The 18417-nt window shown below is 40.8% G+C and overlaps 1 protein-coding gene across 3 annotated transcripts in view; it reads right to left on the bottom strand.

Annotated features, from left to right (window-relative positions):
* Nucleotides 1-9512, bottom strand: part of SEC22A (SEC22 homolog A, vesicle trafficking protein) — a 78051-nt gene extending 68539 nt beyond the window's left edge. Inside the window, exons 1-2 of one of the 3 annotated variants that reach the window (XM_049878281.1) lie at nucleotides 9444-9512; nucleotides 5754-5954 (exon numbers count right to left, since the gene is read on the bottom strand). In XM_049878281.1, the coding sequence (XP_049734238.1) occupies nucleotides 5754-5935 (182 nt within the window). In that variant the 5' untranslated portion in view covers nucleotides 5936-5954; nucleotides 9444-9512. Of the gene's footprint in view, nucleotides 1-5753; nucleotides 5955-9015 lie in introns of all 3 variants that reach the window. The other 2 variants (XM_049878272.1, XM_049878292.1) reach the window with 2 other exon arrangements.
* Nucleotides 9513-18417: the final 8905 nt, after the last annotated feature.

Below are 18417 nucleotides of genomic sequence, written 5' to 3'. Positions count from 1 at the left end.
GACCTTAACGATGAGGATGGAGTAAAGCTTTCGAGACCTTCATTTGCTGATGTGGCACGACTCAAAATGAGAAGAAACAGCTGCAAACATCCATTAATAATCGGAACCTGGAATGTATGAAGTATGAATCTAGGAAAATTGGAAATCATCAAAAATGAAATGGAACACATAAACATCGATATACTAGGCATTAATGAGCTGAAATGGACTGATATTGGCCATTTTGAATCAGACAATCATAGAGTCTACTATGCTGGGAACGACAACTCAAAGAGGAATGGTGTTGCATTCATCGTCAAAAAGAATGTTTCGAGATGTATCCTGAAGTACAAAACTGTCAGTGATAGGACAGTATCCATACACCTACAAGGAAGACCAGTTAATACGACTATTATTCAAATTTATGCACCAACCACTAAGGCCAAAGATGAAGAAATAGAAGGTTTTTATCAGCTGCTGCACTCTGAAACTGATTGAACATGCAATCAAGATGCATTGATAATTACTGGTGATTGGAATGCGGAAGTTGGAAACAAAGAAGAAGGATCGCTAGTTGGAAAATATGGCCTTGGTGATATAACCAATGCCGGAAATTGAATGATAGAATTTTACAAGACCAACGACTTCTTCGTTGCAAATACCTTCTTTCACCAACATAAACGGCGACTAGACACATGGACCTCACCAGATGGAACACACAGAAATCAAATTGACTACATCTACGGAAAGAGATGATGGAAAAGCTCAATATCATCAGCCAGAACAAGACCAGAAGCCAACTGTGGAACAGACCATCAATTGCTCATATACAAGTTCAAGCTGAAACTGAAGAAAATCAGAGCAAGTCGACAAGAGCCAAAATATGACCTGAGTATATCCCACCTGAATTTAGAGACCATCTGAAGAACAGATTTGATGCATTGAACACTAGTGACCAAAGACCAGATGACTTGTGATATGACATCAAGGACATCATCCATGAAGAAAGAAGAGGTCACTGAAAAGACAGGAAAGAAAGAAAAGACCAAGATGGATGTCAAACGAGACTCTGAAACTTGCTCTCAAACGTCGAGCAACTAAAGCAAAAGGAAGAATTGATGAAGTAAAAGAACTGAATAGAAGATTTCAAAGGGTGGCTCGAGAAGACAAAGTAAAGTATTGTAATGACATGTGCAAAGAGCTGGAGATGGAAAGCCAAAGGGGAAGACCACACTCGGCGTTTCTCAAGCTGAAAGAAATGAAGAAAAAATTCAAGCCTCGAGTTGCAATAGTGAAGGAGTCCATGGGGAAAATATTAAACGATACAGGAAGCATCAAAAGAAGATGGAAGGAATACACAGAGTCATTATACCGAAAAGAATTAGTCGATGTTCAACCATTTCAAGAGGTGACATATGATCAGGAACCGATGGTACTGAAGGAAGAAGTCCTAGCTGCTCTGAAGGCATTGGCCAAAAACAAGGCTCCAGGAATTGATGGAATATCAATTGAGATGTTTCAACAAACAGATGCAGCGCTGGAGGTGCTCACTCATCTATGCCAAGAAATATGGAAGACAGCGTCCTGGTCAACTGACTGAAGAGATCCATATTTATGCCTATTCCCAAGAAAGGTGATTCAACCGAATGTAGAAATTATAGAACAGTATCATTAATATCACACGCAAATAAAATTTTGCTGAAGATCACTGAAAAATGGCTGCAGCAGTATGTCGACAGGGAACTGCCAGAAATTCAGGCCGGTTTCAGAAGAGGATTTGAATCCAGGGATATCATTGCTGATATCAATCAGATGGATCCTGGCTGAAAGCAGAGAATACCAGAAGGATGTTTACCTGTGTTTTATGGACTATGCAAAGGCATTCGACTGTGTGGATCATAACAAACTATGGAGAACACTGAGAAGAATGGGAATTCCAGAACACTTACATAGATCAAGAGGCGGTTGTTCGGATAGAACAAGGGGATACTGATTGGTCTAAAGCCAGGAAAGGAGTGCATCGGGGTTGTATCCTTTCACCATACCTATTCAATCTGTATGCTCAGCAAATAATCTGAGAAGCTGGATTATATGAAGAAGAACGGGGCATCAGGATTGGAGGAAGACTCATTAACAACCTGCGTTATGCAGATGACACAACCTTGCTTGCTGAAAGTGAAGAGGACTTGAAGTGCTTACTAATGAAGATCAAAGACCACAGCCCTCAGTGTGGACTACACCTCAACATAAAGAAAACAAAAATCCTCACAACTGGACCAATGAGCAACATCATGATAAACGGAGAAAAGATCGAAGTTGTCGAGGATTTCATTTTACTTGGATCCACAGTCAACAGCCATGGAAGCAGCAGTCAAGAAATCAAAAGACACATTGCATTGGGCAAATCTGCTGCAAAGGACCTCTTCAAAGTGCTGAAGAGCAAAGACTAAGGTGCTCCTGACCCAAGCCATGGTATTTTCAATCACATCGTATGCATGTGAAAGCTGGACAGTGAATAAGGAAGACCGAAGAAGAGTTGACGCCTCTGAATTGTGGTGTTGGCGAAGAATATTGCATATACCACGGACTGCCAAAAGAATGAACAAATCTGTCTTAGAAGAAGTATAGCCAGAATTCTCCTTAGAGGCAAGGACGGCGAGACTGTGTCTTACATAGTTTGGACATGTTGTCAGGAGGGATCAGTCCCTGGAGAAGGACATCATGCTTGGCAGAGTACAGGGTCAGCGGAAAAGAGGAAGACCCTCAACGAGGTGGACTGACACAGTGGCTACAACAATGAGCTCAAGCATAACAACGACTGTAAGGATGGCTCAGGACTGGGCAGTGTTTCATTCTGCTGTGGGTAGGGTCGCTATGAGTCAGAACCAACTCAACGGCACCTAACAACAACAATTTTTTCTCAAAACTTTAGTGTGTTCCCCTACATATATGTAACTAGAATCTAATGTGAGATACCATCTAATCTTAGCACATAATTATATATACTTATTTTGTCTCACATTTTGTAAATCAGTATTCTAAAAAGACCAACTCAATTTCTATACAAGTTTGGAAACCACAGTACTAAGAGATGAAGAATCAAAGATAGTACCAGCCAGAGCAGATCAATTTCCTCAACGAGTTACAATCTAGTTATAGAGAGAAGACATATAGAAATAAAACAAATAAATAAGAAATGGTACTACTGAGGAAAAAGGCAGTCAAAGAAGTTCTGCAAGCGATCTTTGAGGGGTGTGAGATCACTAGTGAAGTGAAATGGTAATATGAGGAAGAAGGTGTACCAAAAGAAGATACACGCAGGGCTTTGAAGGAAAGAGCATTTACAAACATAGGCTAACAAGGGCAGGCAGCCAGGCGCTAGTTACAGGCTGTGCTACGATGCTGCTCCGGCAGATCTATGAATTTATCTGGCAAATTCATGGTGTCGAGAAAAAGAGGTGACACATGAGAATTTTCAAAGTTATTTTTCAGTCTAAATTTATTGTCATGTAGCATAAAAATCTCAATAAACTAACGACTTAATAAAACCTCTTACCAATGATAGAAAACATGTGAAATTCAGGTTCTTGTCTGGAACTAAAACTAAATATTCTCCGTTGTCCAATCTTTCTTTAACGCTTGGCTACAAAAATAACACACGTAGAGTTTTTCCTGTGCATGGTTTGGGAAGCCATGTGATTTACTCCTTTAGACACTTCTAAATGGTATTCTTGGGTCAGGCCCGATTAGGACCTCTGCTGAATCATCCCACTCCTAAACTCATAAAATTGCTTTTTGCACCACGCCACTTGCTTACACTAAGGGATATTATAAGGAAAATCATGCAAAAATAATTACGATGGATGCTAAAAGAACGCTGTTTAAACACTGTTCATCCCTCTTTACATACAGCAGATCTCAGTAACATGAAAAACAACGTTTTTAACTGATGGACACTGTGAATTCTGTAACTAATCCTATCTATTCTCCCTCTTCGCTTTAGCTACATGGAAGCTCAGAGCAGTATTTCCAGCCCTTTTCTAACAAATGAATGGGCTACGTAATCTAACTCCAGAAGGAAATGTTACCTGGGTTTATTATTATTATTCTAACTTTCGTTCATCTGATTCCCTTACCTATACTCCTAAATTATTTCTCTTTTTGTAAATTTCCTCAAATTCTTTATAGAAAACAGATGGGGTGCAAATCAACAATACAAAATTTAGAATTCACAATTAACAGAATTGGGGGAGTGTTAAAATTTTTCTACTTTTTAGAAAATAAGGGAAAGGAACAAAAAACATTTGCAAAAAAGTTTTATGTTTTTTTGAAGTCCAGGATACCTCCCACAAATCAAGCCAATCTGCTATAAGTTTGATATCTACCTATAATAGAAGTCATAGTACACAGCTATACAAAAACAGCTGAAACTCAGAATAACGACCCAGGGCACTAACAGAGCTTGACTATTAAAGAAAATATTCAAATGTTTCAAAAATCCTCAACGAAATTCCAGCCAGTAGAATTCAACAACATATCAAAAAAATAATTCACCATGACCAAGTGGGATTCATACCAGGTATGCAGGGATGGTTCAACATTAGAAAAACAACGAATGTACTCCACCACATAAATAAAACAAAAGACAAGAATCACATGATTTTATCAATTGATACAGAAAAGGCATTTGACAAAGTTCAACACTCATTCATAAAAACTCTCAGCAAAATAAGAATAGAAGGAAAATTTCTCAACATAATAAAGGGCATTTATACAAAGCCAACAGCCAACATCACCCTAAATGGAGAGAGCCTGAAAACATTCCCACTGAGATTGGGACCAGACAAGGCACAGATTATGATTTATAACACAAAGGAAAATCGCAAAATGGAGGACAACCACACAGTACTGGGATTCATGACCTAACCAAGGTGACACATATATTTGGGGGTCACAATTCAATCCATTACAAAGGGCTTCTGCACTAGCTGTTACCTGCCTCACTCTTCATCTACCGCATGCTTCATATGACCTCTCCTTTCTCATGTTAGGTCTCTGCTCAAGTGTCACCCTCTCAAACGGGCCTTTAATCACCATTAAAAAACAAAACAAAACAAAAAAAACCTGTTGCCATTGAGTCGATTCCAACTCATAGCGACCCTACAGGACAGAGTACGACTGCCCCACAGGGTTTCCAAGGAGTGGCTGGTGGATTCGAACTGCAGACCTTTTGCTTAGCAGGCAAACTCTTAACCACTGCGTCACCAGGACCCCATAACCACCACAGATAAAGTCATTTTCTATCCTATTGCCCAGTTTTGTTTTCTTCATAGGCAATGAATAGTCAGTCATAAGTGCTATCTCCTCCCACTGGAATGTAAACTTCTTTAAGTTCCTTAAGGGCAGGTATCAGGTAAGATTTTTTTATCTCCCATTACAGTTCACCTACTAAAATCCTAGGCATGTGAGAATGCCAAATAAATATGCAATGGTCTACTTATAAGAGGAAATGCCTATAATTTGCAAAGTTTTCTAAAAAAAAACAATCAAACCAAACCCACTGTCATCAAGTCAATTCTGACTCACAGTAACCCTATAAGTAAATGCAGAGAAACTGCGAGAAGGGCGACTATTAGGTATAAGTTCAGAAACACATGATTCTATCTTGAACAAGCTTTCATGATCAAATGCTAACTTATATTGCAACCACATAAATTTTATTAAAAAGACAACCACAAGGCAAGTAATTAGAATGGAGCAAACTGAAGTCTTACTTAATGTTATAATGTCCAGTTTTCAGTGTACATCTATCAGGAAGCTGGGCAAGTTTCCTCGAGAGCATTTTAAAATACTTCCTGCACTCCTGCACGCCTGTGCTTTGTTCATAATCAGTAGAGGCAGAAAGTGGTAGTCCATCTCTGACACGAATGACTGAGGCCGACAAAATCATAGACATTTCAACTGATACAGAAGACCTAAAACAAAATGAACAATTTGGGTTAGAATTAAAATTAACGTCAAAGCTGATAAACCAAACCAAACCAAACCTATTGCCGTCAAGTCGATTACAACTCATAGGGACCCTACAGGACACAGCAGAACTGCCCCATAGGGTTTCTGAGGAGCAGCTGGTGGATTTGACCTGCCGACGTTTCGGTTTGCAGCTGAGCTCTTAACCACTATGCTGTTAGGGGTTCAGAGCTGCTAAGCATATATGCAAAAATGTTCAACTCGCTAGTAATCAAAGAAATACTAATTAAAACAATAACACACTATGCTTTACTTAACAAATTAGCTTTAAAAAAATATCTGCTTCTCTCTGGCATTCTCATAAGTAACAGGTGCAAGTAAGAAGTGGCATAAAACACCGTTCTCAAAACAATTTGGCAATACTCAACAAGAGTTTAAAAATATTTACCCCCTTTGACCCCAATAAATTCAAATATATGACCCTATCCTGAGAAGCAAAATCAGAGATTCAGGCAAATTTTTAAACAGAAACACATTCTTCCACAGAAGTAGCTGAAAACAAGCTAAATACCCAACATAGGGAAATGATTAAGCAAATTATAGTACACGCATATGATGACATACAATGCAGCAACTAAAAAATATGTTTGTGAAAAAAAGTTTAATACCATGGTAAAATGCTTATATGTTAGGTAGAAAAAGGCAGGATAAAAATTCCAAATCTTGTTTTGAAGAAGGGAGGGGCAAATGAAGAAAGAGCAAATGGAAGGAAAGATGCCAAAATGAGAACAACGCTTAGCTTCAAGAAACAGCATTATGGCGTGACGAATATAATTTTATAATTTCTGAATTTTCCACAATATTCCACAATGGGCATGTTACTTTTATAATCAGAAAAAATACTTTTTATTAAAATAAAGCATAAGGTCAGAAGAATATTGGTTTTAATATTGTTCTCAATCGATTTACCAGAAAATAAATCATAATGGCCTCTTTTATTGAATTCTGGTCAGGCTTTACTAAAACAGATTAAGAAACTAAAACAGATTAAGAAACTACACAGGTCTAGGTCTGAAACCAATCAGGCAGGTAGAGTGAAACTTGATAAAATACACAGTAGTTCTCAAATGTTAGTTCATATAAGAAATGCTGACATTTGGTTAGAAATATAGATTGCTGGGCCCACCCCCCCCAAAATCTGATTCATTGACTGTGGAGTGGGGCTTGGGAATCTTCAATTTTAACAAATTCCCTCCGTGATTACAATGTTTATTGTCTAAGGGCCATACTTTGAAGAACACTGAATTAAAATAATGCCCATGGTCTGAAATTAAATGATAACTCTTCTCCACCAGGCCATCAAACTCAATGCCACTAGATGCTTCTCCTTCACTAGCAGTAGGGGCAACCTGTGAAAATCCAAAATTCTGATTAAAATTTCATGATTTTTTTCAAAGGTATTCTACCTCAGAGACTAAATTAATCCTCACCTGTCCATTTCAGCTAGATGATGATCAAATGTGTCAATCCCCAACATAGGTGTAGCACCTCAGAATTCTAAACAGTGAGGTAGGCAGAAGCTCCATTTTACAGATGAGGAAATGGAGGTTCACTTTCTCACTGTCACACTGCTAATATATGGCAGAACTGGTACTTAAACCTAAGTTCCTTGTATTCCTACATCACGTTGCTATATCAGTCCCCCAACACCAACAAGGGTCAAGAATCCACTGGTACAGAAACTATCTAGCTACTCATTTTGAACTAACAGAATGACAGCTTACATTTTTTTTAAGAGGTAGTAGTACAGTGTAGTAGTTAAGAGGATGGACTCAGGAGCCAACCGCCTGAGTTCAAGTCTTGGTTCCACCATGTACTAGCTAGGTAACCACGGTCAAGCTAATTTGCCTTTCTAGACCTCAATTTCCTCGCCTGTAAACTGTGGCTATTAATAGTATCTACCTCATAGGGTTATGTTAAAGATTAAACGTAAAGCACCTGAAAGCAATGCCTTGCAGACTCTAAGTGCTATGTTAAATATTTGCTCTAGGGTCGCTATGAGTCGGAATCTTCTCGACAATGAGGTTTTTTATTCTTTTTATTGATTACCTTCTATGGACCAAATACTTTACACACATTGCTTCATTTAAGCCTTCCAATAACCTAGGAGGTCAGTATTATTAGCTCCGTTTTACTTTGAGGAAATTAAGCCCAGAGAAGTTTAGTAACTTGTTCAATCCCCAAACTAGTAAGTAACACAGTAGGGATTTAAACTCAGGCCTAATTCTAATCACCCTGAGACAATGCCCCTCGACAAATCCAAGATTCTCACTTAAATACATAGAAAGGAAGGTCAGTCATCCCTTTGATAGGACCTGGGCTTCTTTCACACAACAAAGTAAAATATACTTAGTTGTTTGTTTTAATCAGTGACACATCCCCCAAAAAGAACTACATTGATTTGATGTTTCTCAATGTAGGAAATACCAGATGGCCCATTAACTTAGGGCATGGTCACAAGTGTCTGATTCAAATACTGAACAACGACCTTCACATGCCAGGAATTGTAGCTAGTGTTTAAGGTACTACCTAATTCCCTGCAATATCAACCGTAAAGAAATGACGAGAAGTAACTCGGAATGTGATCCAGAGATTTTTTTTTTTTTTTAAGTGGCTAGTTCCACCTGTCGGCTGGTGGCTGGAACTTTAGCCCTGAGCTGGGTTTTGTTTGGCTGAACAGATACAGGAGGGTCTGGTTCTCGGTCTCTCCACACCTACGGTTCCAGGTGAATGAGCAGGAAACTGAGGTGCAGGAGAAAAATCCAAAGCTGTTTTCACTGTCAGAGACTCAAGCCGGCTCGGGCTCGGCCTCCTCTTCCGGAATCCACCTCCACCTGTCGAACCAATTGCTCAGGTCTCCCTTCCGCCACTTAGTTCCTAAAGTGCCACTAACTAGGCCTCCTGGCTCAATACCTCCAGAGGTTTCCCCGAGCCAAAGCGGGCTAATTTCTGGGCTCAATGCTCATTCAATCCCACAAAACGCAAAGTAACTGATTCAGATCTCACCCTGCCTAACAGAAATAGGAAATGCCACCTCGAGCTCTCTCGGTCCAACTCAGCAGCCAGGTGGATCACCGTACTCTTGTCATTCGGGCGGGCAGCCCAGGCGACTGTTCCTCGCCCCTCGAGCACCCCCCCTGAGGCAGGTCAGCCGAGGGGCAAGCGCCGCCCTCGCGGATCACGGACCCCTAAAGCCGGAGGAGGAGACAGGGTCCCCGCATGCCCGCCCCTCCAGAGCTCCGCGGCTCCAACGACAGCCGGCTCCCGCCCCCACGGCTCAGGCTCGGTTTCTGTCCCGGAGTAGGTTCGAAGTCCCCAGAGCCTGGGCTAGGGCCGAGGCTGGGCGGGAGACGGGGAGCGCACGGGAAGAGGCCAGCCCCGGGTCCGAACGGCCTCGAGGAGCCCAGGAAAGACTGGGAGGGGCCGGGCCGTACCTGCCGAGCCAGCACCCGCCGCTCCGAGTGACGCCTCCCGCAGTGCATTGTGGGCCAGGGAGCGGCCTTTCCTCGGGGCCGCACCGCGTCCAACGTGGCTGGCGCCCGACGGAATCAAGCCCCGCCCCCGCTTCCCCGGCTCCCACAGACCAATCAGGTTCTGTGAGAAGGACACACTGACCCGCCCTCACCCGGGGCTCGCGTTAGTCCCGCCCCCTCCAGGGGAGATTGGCAGCGTCCCTCGCACCTGCGCCAGAAGAGCGCTTAGTTCTGTGACAAAACTACGTTGTCCCACAGAAATACGGCTAATTCCCCCTGCCTGCCGCCCCTGGTCTACAGGCAGTCTGTCTCTCACACACAGCCCTGCAGCAAACACTTACCCTGCCCCGTAAAAAAAGGGGGAAAGGGAAAAGCGCCCTGTGGGTGAGCGAGGAAAATGCCTGTCTCCATCTACCATCACCCGCAAGGAACCTAACCCAGAGAAGTGCCAGAGGCTTCTAGCCTTCGCATCAGCCATGCGTTATTAAGCAAATATTTACTGAGCGTTGACCATGTGCTATGCACCGTGTTACACATTGGGTTACAGGAGTGAACATAACACAACGGAACTTAAGGTGTAATAGGAACAACAAACATTAAAATATAAACTGGTACATGACTTTAAATTGTGAGCAGCTGTAAAAACGGTATGGAGGTGGTGTCTGACCTCCTTTGACTTCACAAGGTGTCTTAGTCATCTAGTTCTGCTATAACAGAAATACCACGGGTGGATGGCTTTAACAAAGAGAAATTTATTTTAGCACAGCTTTTTTTAGTAGGCTAGAAGTCCAAATTTAGGGTGTCATCTCCAGAGGAAGGCTTTCTCTCTGTCAGCTCTGGTGGAAGCTCCTTGTCATCAGTCTTCCCCTGGACTAGGAGCTGCTCTGTGTGAGGGTCCCAAAGACACACCCCACTCACAACACTGCTTTCTTGGTGGTATAAGGTCCCCGTTCTCTGCTTGCTTCCCTTTCCTTTTATCTCTTGTAAGATAAAAGGTGCTGCAGGCTACACTCCAAAGAAACTCCCTTTACGTTGAATCAAGGATGTGACCTTAGTAAGTGTGTTACAATCCCACTCTAATCCTCTTTAGCATAAAATTACAATCACAAAATGGAGGACAACCATACAATACTGGGAATCATGCCCTAACCAAATTGACACATATTTTGGGGGGGCACAATTTAATCCATGACACAAGGAGAAAGGAGAATCAAGATGAACCAACAGCCCACAGCTGATTCCAATGAGTTGGAGGTCAGACATGCCTTCTCTCTCTGGCATCTTTACCAACTCTGATACCAACCATTCCTTCCACGGCACTCTCTATTTCTCTGCTGGGTTCGATCATTCATTGCAATGGTCACACAGAACTGACAGACCATACTCACAACTATGGGGTTTACTAGGGAATTAACAGGTTACTATTCAGGTTTGGGAACACTCAAGGATACAGTTCTTCCATCAGGATAGCCTCTTCCCAGCTGTGCTCGCAGGCACACCTCTCCCCTGGCCCTCAGCCTCTGCCCAAAGGCACTCAGCTTATTCTCTCTGTGGGCTGGGAAGCCCACCTCGCTGACTTCTGCTGCCAAGTCTGTGCTGCCAGATCTCTGCTGCCGGTTTCTCTTGTCTTGGTGGTGGTGGTGGACAATTCTCAGGCGTGGCTCATTTCAAACCCAGCAGAACAGGAAAACTGACCAATCTGCTTGGTGGACCACAATTACCCTACCACACAGTCCTGCCCGATCACCTGGGTGGGAGTTACAAGACCATGGCTAGAAAGGCCACACAAAAGGTATCAATCACACTGCATCAGTACTATGAAGAAAATTTAGTGGATGTGATGATGGCTTAATATTGGACTGTCAGGGAAGAGCTCTCTGAAGTGCCTTTTAAACTCCAGGCATATGAACGAGCTTTTAAGAATGTTCCAGGCAGAGGGAACATTATGTGTGAGGCTATTACGGCATTAAAGAAGTGACATATTCTAAAAACAGAAAGGAAGCCAGTGTTGCCGGAGCGTAAGGAGCAAGGAGAAGTTTGGGCTGAGATGAGGCAGGGGCCAGACCATGCAAGGGCTTATGGGCCACATTATAGATTTCAGACTGTATTTTGGAATATATCCTAAGGTCAAAGTGCAGCTAATAGAGAGGGTTAAGTATGATCTAATTTACATATTTAAAAGCTCACATAAATTGTTTGTGGGAATAGATTGGAAAAGGGCAAGAGGGGTTGCTGGAAGGCCATTTTGGAGGCAGTTGCATTAGTCAAGGCCAGAGATGATGGTGGCTTGAACTAGAGTAATGACGGAGATGGAGAGAGGTGGATAATTTCAAGACATGTATAAGTTGGAGGTGGAATTCAAGGACTTTATAATGGATTGGTTTGCCAGGAACGGTGAAGAAAAGAGGACTATTAAGGATGACTCTGACTTTCTGCTTAAATAACTGGATGGATTAAGATGAACAATTCATTCACTCATTCAGGGAACATAGAAGGAGGAGCAAATGTTTTTGGATATGTTAAACATGAGATTCTTACAAGCGGAGATGTCAAGCAGATTTGGATAAGTAGTCTGGAGGTCAGAATAAAGGTCTGAACTAACTATATAAATTTCATGGTTGGGGTGTAGACAATATTTAAAGGCATGGATGAGTACCTAAGGAGACAGTGTAGAAAGCCTAGGAGAAAGGCCTAGAAGAAAAAGTAATTGAAGAAGCCAGACTAACCACATGGTCTAGTCTCCTCCATAAAAAAGTCCTAAAAACAAGCAAACAACACTGCACAGGCGGTGCCTAGTTTGTCGGTGCTCCCAGATCAGAGGTGGTGAATAGGAGTAGGGGAGAGCCATGGAGCTAATATCAGGATGATTTATTGAGATATCACAGCAGGAGGAATCAGTTGCCTTGGCCCCTCCCTCTCCACCACTTGTGCCCAAGCAGGGGGCAACAGAGGTGTCTGCCTCCGCCTCCCACCCCCCCCCACCACCCCCACTGCCTTGGGAAGAAGCACTAGGACTAGGAGGAAAAGGACTAGGACTAAAAGGCAGGGAGGCAATCCAGGTAAGTCTAAGTTAATGTTGATCTATTTGAACAAAAAAAAAGTAGTAATAAGCTGAATCTAAACTGCCAGGTGGTCTTTACATGGGAGATGGTGGGAAAGTGATTGAAGTAAAAGCATGGTAAGGTTCTCATTTTGTTTGGAGAAGAATAGATAGATTAAATCTACACACTGTGCTGGAGAAGTTTAATTTTAAATATGCATCTTAAAATTTTAAGAGTATGTGCAGACACCTTGAAACTTGCTTGTCAGTATCTACTAAAGCTGAACATATGCCTGTCCATTAACCCAGCAATTCTACTCCTAGATATATACTCGAAAGAAATGTATTCATATGTTCACTAAAAGCTGGGGATGGCATTATTCATAATAGCCCTAAACTAGAAATAACTCAATTGCCCATCAACAATAAATGGGATAAATAAATTTTAGAATATTCACATAGTAGAATACTATACAGAAAAGATAATGAACACTTATTTAGAATATTTATTTAGAAAATTTATTTAGAATATTTAGAAAATTTATTTAAAATATTTACATAGTAGAATACTATACAGAAAAGATAATGAACGATCTACAGCTACACACAAAATATGGTTAAATATCACGATCATAATGCTGAGCAAAAGAAGCCAGATACATACACAAAAAATACATGCTACATTATTACATGTGTGTGTGTTCAAAAACAGAAAAAAGATATGATGATGGAAGTTAGGATATTGGCTACTCTTAAGTGGTATTAATGTTTAGAAAGGGGCATTTAGAGGCTTCTGGACTTCTAACAATGTTCTCCTTCTTGATCTGAGTGCTAGTTTCAGCAGTGTGTTCAATTAGTGAAAATTCATCAAGCTGTACACTTATGATTTATATACCTTTGCAATATGTATTTTGTTATTCAGTAGGAAGTTTGCATTTTAAAAATGTTAAGAGTGATCCAGTCATGAATGGGTAACTGGTACCAGACTAACCCTCCTACCAAAAACAATATAAAACTGGACCAACTCTATGAAATAAGTGTTTTCAGGCAACAGACAATAGACACAGTAAGATTGTGATCTTGGAAAGAGGTAAAACAAGCAAGATTAGCCCAAATATTGCAGCAGATTTCTTCTCTGGAGGTATTTGTGGACCTAAGCACAGGTTAGAGGAAGCCAAGCAGAGTATTGTGTTCTTGGTAACTGAAGAGACAGAACTGGAATTCAGAAAGTCTGAGGCAACTGACATTTGCAGGGAGGAGTACCAGTGAGGAGAAGATTCAGAGAGAAAGTGCTCCAGAAACATGTATAAGGGTCCCCTTGAATCAGGAAGCTAGTTAAAGAACAACTCCTGGAGAAAGAACAGCTACTGGAAAGCTGTAAGCTGAACAACAACTAGAGCTTGAAGAGAGTTTGGAAATATTCAAGCTCTGATCAACTAGAGTGGAAAAACTTGATGGAACACCTGGGGCATTTGGTAGAGAGATCCCAAAAAGGCCACACTTTAGAAATAAGATTGAACTAACCTCGGCGTAAAGGTCATTCTAGACCCACCCAAACAAAACTGCAAGTAAATTAACTGCTTGCATGAATGAAACTTAACAGTCTTTAAAGGAAGAAAATAAAATCCAGACACTCAACCATATAACATCCACGATGTCCTACATCCAGTTCAAAGTTACTGTGCACATGAATAAGCAGAAAAATATAAAACACAACCAGAAGAAAAATCAGTCAATAGAAACAGACCCAGAAATTAGAGATGATGAAATGCGCAGATAAGGATTTTTTAAAAGCTTTATTTTTTTTATACTATAAATATGGTCAAGAATTTAAAGGAATGGGATGGAAAAGCTAATCACCAACTTCATATGGAAAGGAAAGAGGCCTTAGAGAAGCAAAGCATTATTGAAGAAAAACAAAAAACAAAGTAGGAGGTCTCACACTACCTGATCTCAGAACATACTATAAAGCCACGAGAGTCAAACAGCCTGGTACTGGTACAACGACAGACACAGAGACCAATGGAACAGAATTGAGGACCCAGTTGTAAATCCACCCATCTATGGTCATTTGATATTGACAAAAGACCAAAGTCCATTAAATGGAGAAAAGACCGTCTTTTTAACAAAGATTCGGCAAAACCTAATGTCAATCTGTAAAAAAATGAAACAGGAGCCATACCTCACACCATACACAAAAACCAACTCAAAATGGATCAAAGACCTTAATATGAAACCTAAAACACTAAAGATCATGGGAGAAAAAATAGGGACAATGCTAGGGCCCTGATATACGCCATAATACAATACAAAGCATAACTAACGATGCACAAACACCAGAAGATAAACTAGATAAGTGGGAGCTCCCCAAAATTAAATACTTACACATATCAAAAGGCTTCACCAAAGAGTAAAAATACAACTTACAGCCTAGAAACAATTGTTGGCTATGACATATCCAGCGAGAGTCTAATCTCTAAAATCTATAGGAGAATCCAACACCTCTGCAACAAAAAGACAAATAATCCAATTAAAAATGGGCAAAGGTTAGGAACAAGCACTTCACCAAAGGAGGCAGTCAAGCAGCTAACAGACACATGAGGAAATGCTTGCAATAATTAGCCATTCCCCAAAAAAAAAAGAAACAAATCCGTTGCTCAGGAGTCAATTCTGACTCATAGCAACCCTATACATAGCAACCCTATAGGACAGAGCAGAATTGTCCCATAGAGTTTCCAAGGAGTGCCTGGTGGATTCGAACTGCCAACATTTTGGTTAGTAGCCGAAGCACTTAACCTCTACACCACCACGTTTCTAATTACAAGTAAGGCCAGTTAATACAGCTGTTATTCGAATTTAGGCGCCAACCATTAATGCCAAAGATGAAGAAATTAAAGATTTTTTTACCAACTTCTGTAGTCTGAAATGGATAGAACATGCAGTTAAGATGCATTGATACTTGTGATTGCAATGTGAAAGTTGAAAACAAAGAAGAATTGGTAGTTGGAAAACATGGCCTTGGTGATAGAAAAGATGCTGGAGATCACTTGATAAAATTTGCAAGACCAATGACTTACTTTTTATTGCAAATACCTTTTTTCAACAACACAAATGGTGACTTATACATGTGGACCTTGCTGGATGGAATATACATCTGTGGAAAGAGACAACGGAGATGCTCAATGTCATTAGTCAGAACAAGGCCAGGGGCTGACTTTGGAACGGACCATCAGTTGCTTATGTGGAAGTTCAAGTTGAAGTGGAAGACAATAAAAACAAGTCCACCAGAGTTAAAGTATGACCTTAAGTGTGTCTCACCTAATTTAGAAACCACCTCAAGAATAGATTTGACTCATTGAACACTAATGACCAAAGACCAGATGAGTTGTGGAATGACATCAAGGACATCATATATGAAGAAAGCAAAAGGTCATTAAAAAGACAGGAAAGAAAGAAAAGACCAAAATGGATACCAGAAGAGACTCTGAAATTTACTTTTGAACATAAATTAGCTAACTTAAAAGGAACAAATGATAAAGTAAAAGGGTTGAACGGAAGATTTCAAAGAGGGGCTAGACAAGACAAAGTAAAGTATTATAACAAAATGTGCAAAAGCCTGGAGTTAGAAAACCAAAAGGGAAGAACATGTTCAGCATTTCTCAAGCTGAGAAAAGTGAAGGAGAAATTCAAGCCTTGAATTGCAATATTGTAGGGTTCTATGGACAAAAGACTGAATGACGGACCCACTGCCATTGAATTGATTCTGACTCATAGTGACCCTGTAGGACAGAGTAGAACCGTCCAATAGCATTTCCAAGGAGCAACAGGTGGATTCAAACTGCCAACCTTTTGGTTAGCATCTGTAGCTCTTAACTACTGCGCCACCAGGGTTCCTGAATGATGCAGGAAGTATCAAAAGATGGAAATAATACACAGAGACATTATACCAAAAAGAATTGGTCAACATTCAACCACTTCAGGAGGTAGCATATGATCAAGAACCAATGGTACTGAAGGAAGAAGTCCAAGCTGCACTAAAGGCATTAGGGAAAAACAAGGCTCCAGGAACTGACGGAATACCAGTGGAGGTGTTTCAACAAACGGATGCAACACTGGAAGCACTCACTTGTCTATGCCAAGAAATTTGGAAGACAGCTACCTGGCCAACTGACTGGAAGAGATCCATATTCATGCCCATTCCAAAGAAAGGTGATCCAGTGGAATGCAGAAATTATCCAACAATATCATTAATATCACATGCAAGCAAAATTATGCTGAAGATGATTCAAAAACTGATGCAACAGGACATCAACAGGGAACTGCCAGAAATTCAAGCCAGATTCAGAAGAAGATGTGGAACGAGGGATGTCACTGCTGATGTCAGATGGATCCTGGCTGAAAGCAGAGAATACCAGAAAGAGGTTTACCTGTGTTTTATTGACTATGCGAGGGCATTCAACTGTGTGGATCATAACAAATTATGAATACCATTGCGAAGAATGGGAATTCCAGAACATTTACTTGTGCCCATGCAGAACCTGTATATAGACCATGAGGCAGTCATTCAAACAGAACAAGGTGGTATTGCGTAGTTTAAAACCAGGAAAGGTGTGTGTCAGGGCTGTATCCTTTCACCATACTTATTCAGTCTGTAATACTGAGCAAATAATCAGAAAGGCTGGACTGCATGAAGAAGAATGTCGCATCAAGATTGCAGGAAGGCTTATCAACAACTTGCATTATGCAGATGACACCACCTTGCTTGCTGAAAGTGAAAAGGACTTCAAACACCTATTGATAAATATCAAAGACTACAGCCTTCAGCATGGATTACACCTCAACATTAAAAAAAAAATTCTCACAATCGGACCAATAAGCAACATCATGATAAATGGAGAAAAGATTGAAGTTGTCAAGGATTTCATTTTACTTGAATCCACAATCAACTCCCAAGGAAGCTGCAGTTAAGAAACCAAACAACACATTGCATTGGGCAAATTTGCTGCAAAAGACCACTTTAAAGTGTTGAAAGCAAAGATGTCTCTTTGAGGACTAAGGTGCACCTGACCCCCTGGTATTTTCAATCATGTCATATGCATGCAAAAGCTGGACAATGAATAAGGAAGACCAAAGAAATGATGCCTTTGAATTATGGTGTTGGCGAAGAATATTGACTACACTATGGACTGCCAGAAGAACAAACAAATCTGTTTTGGAAGAAGTACAGTCAGGGTGTACCTTAGAAGCAAGCATAATGAGACTTCACCTAACTTACTTTGGATATGTTATCAGGAGGGACTGGTTCCTGGAGAAGGACATCACGCTTGGTAAAGTAGAGGGTCAGCGAAAAAGAGGAAAGTCCTCAACAAGATGGATTGACACAGTGGCTGCAACAATGGGCTTAAGCATAGCAATGTTTGTGAGGATATAACAGGACCAGGCAGTGTTCCCTCCTGTTGCGCGTGAAGTTAGTATGGGCCAGAACTGATGCAATGGCACCTAACAACAACAAACACTGCAGAAGGAAGATGGGTGAATCAAGAAACAATGCTAAAGAACTATCAACACTGAAGTGCAGAGAGGAAAAAAAAAAAGGTCATAAAGAAATAAACAGTCTTGGTGACCTGTGGGACAATATCAAGTTATCTAACACATGTGTAATTGGAGTTCCAGAAGGAGAGGGGAGGGGGTAAAAAATATTTGAAAAAATCATGGCCAAAATTGTTCTAAGTTGATGAAAAATATAAACCCAAAGATCCTAAGAATGAAATAAACCCCAAACAGCATAAACACAAAGAACACACACATTATACTCAAACTGCTAAAAACCAATTATAAAAAGAAATATTAAAAACAGCCAGAGAACTCTCTGGGCTTGAAGCTATTTGTGGCAAC

This window comes from Elephas maximus, chromosome 1, assembly GCF_024166365.1.
Source record: "Elephas maximus indicus isolate mEleMax1 chromosome 1, mEleMax1 primary haplotype, whole genome shotgun sequence".
NCBI lineage: Eukaryota > Metazoa > Chordata > Mammalia > Proboscidea > Elephantidae > Elephas > Elephas maximus.
This window is presented reverse-complemented; position numbering and strand designations above follow the sequence as displayed.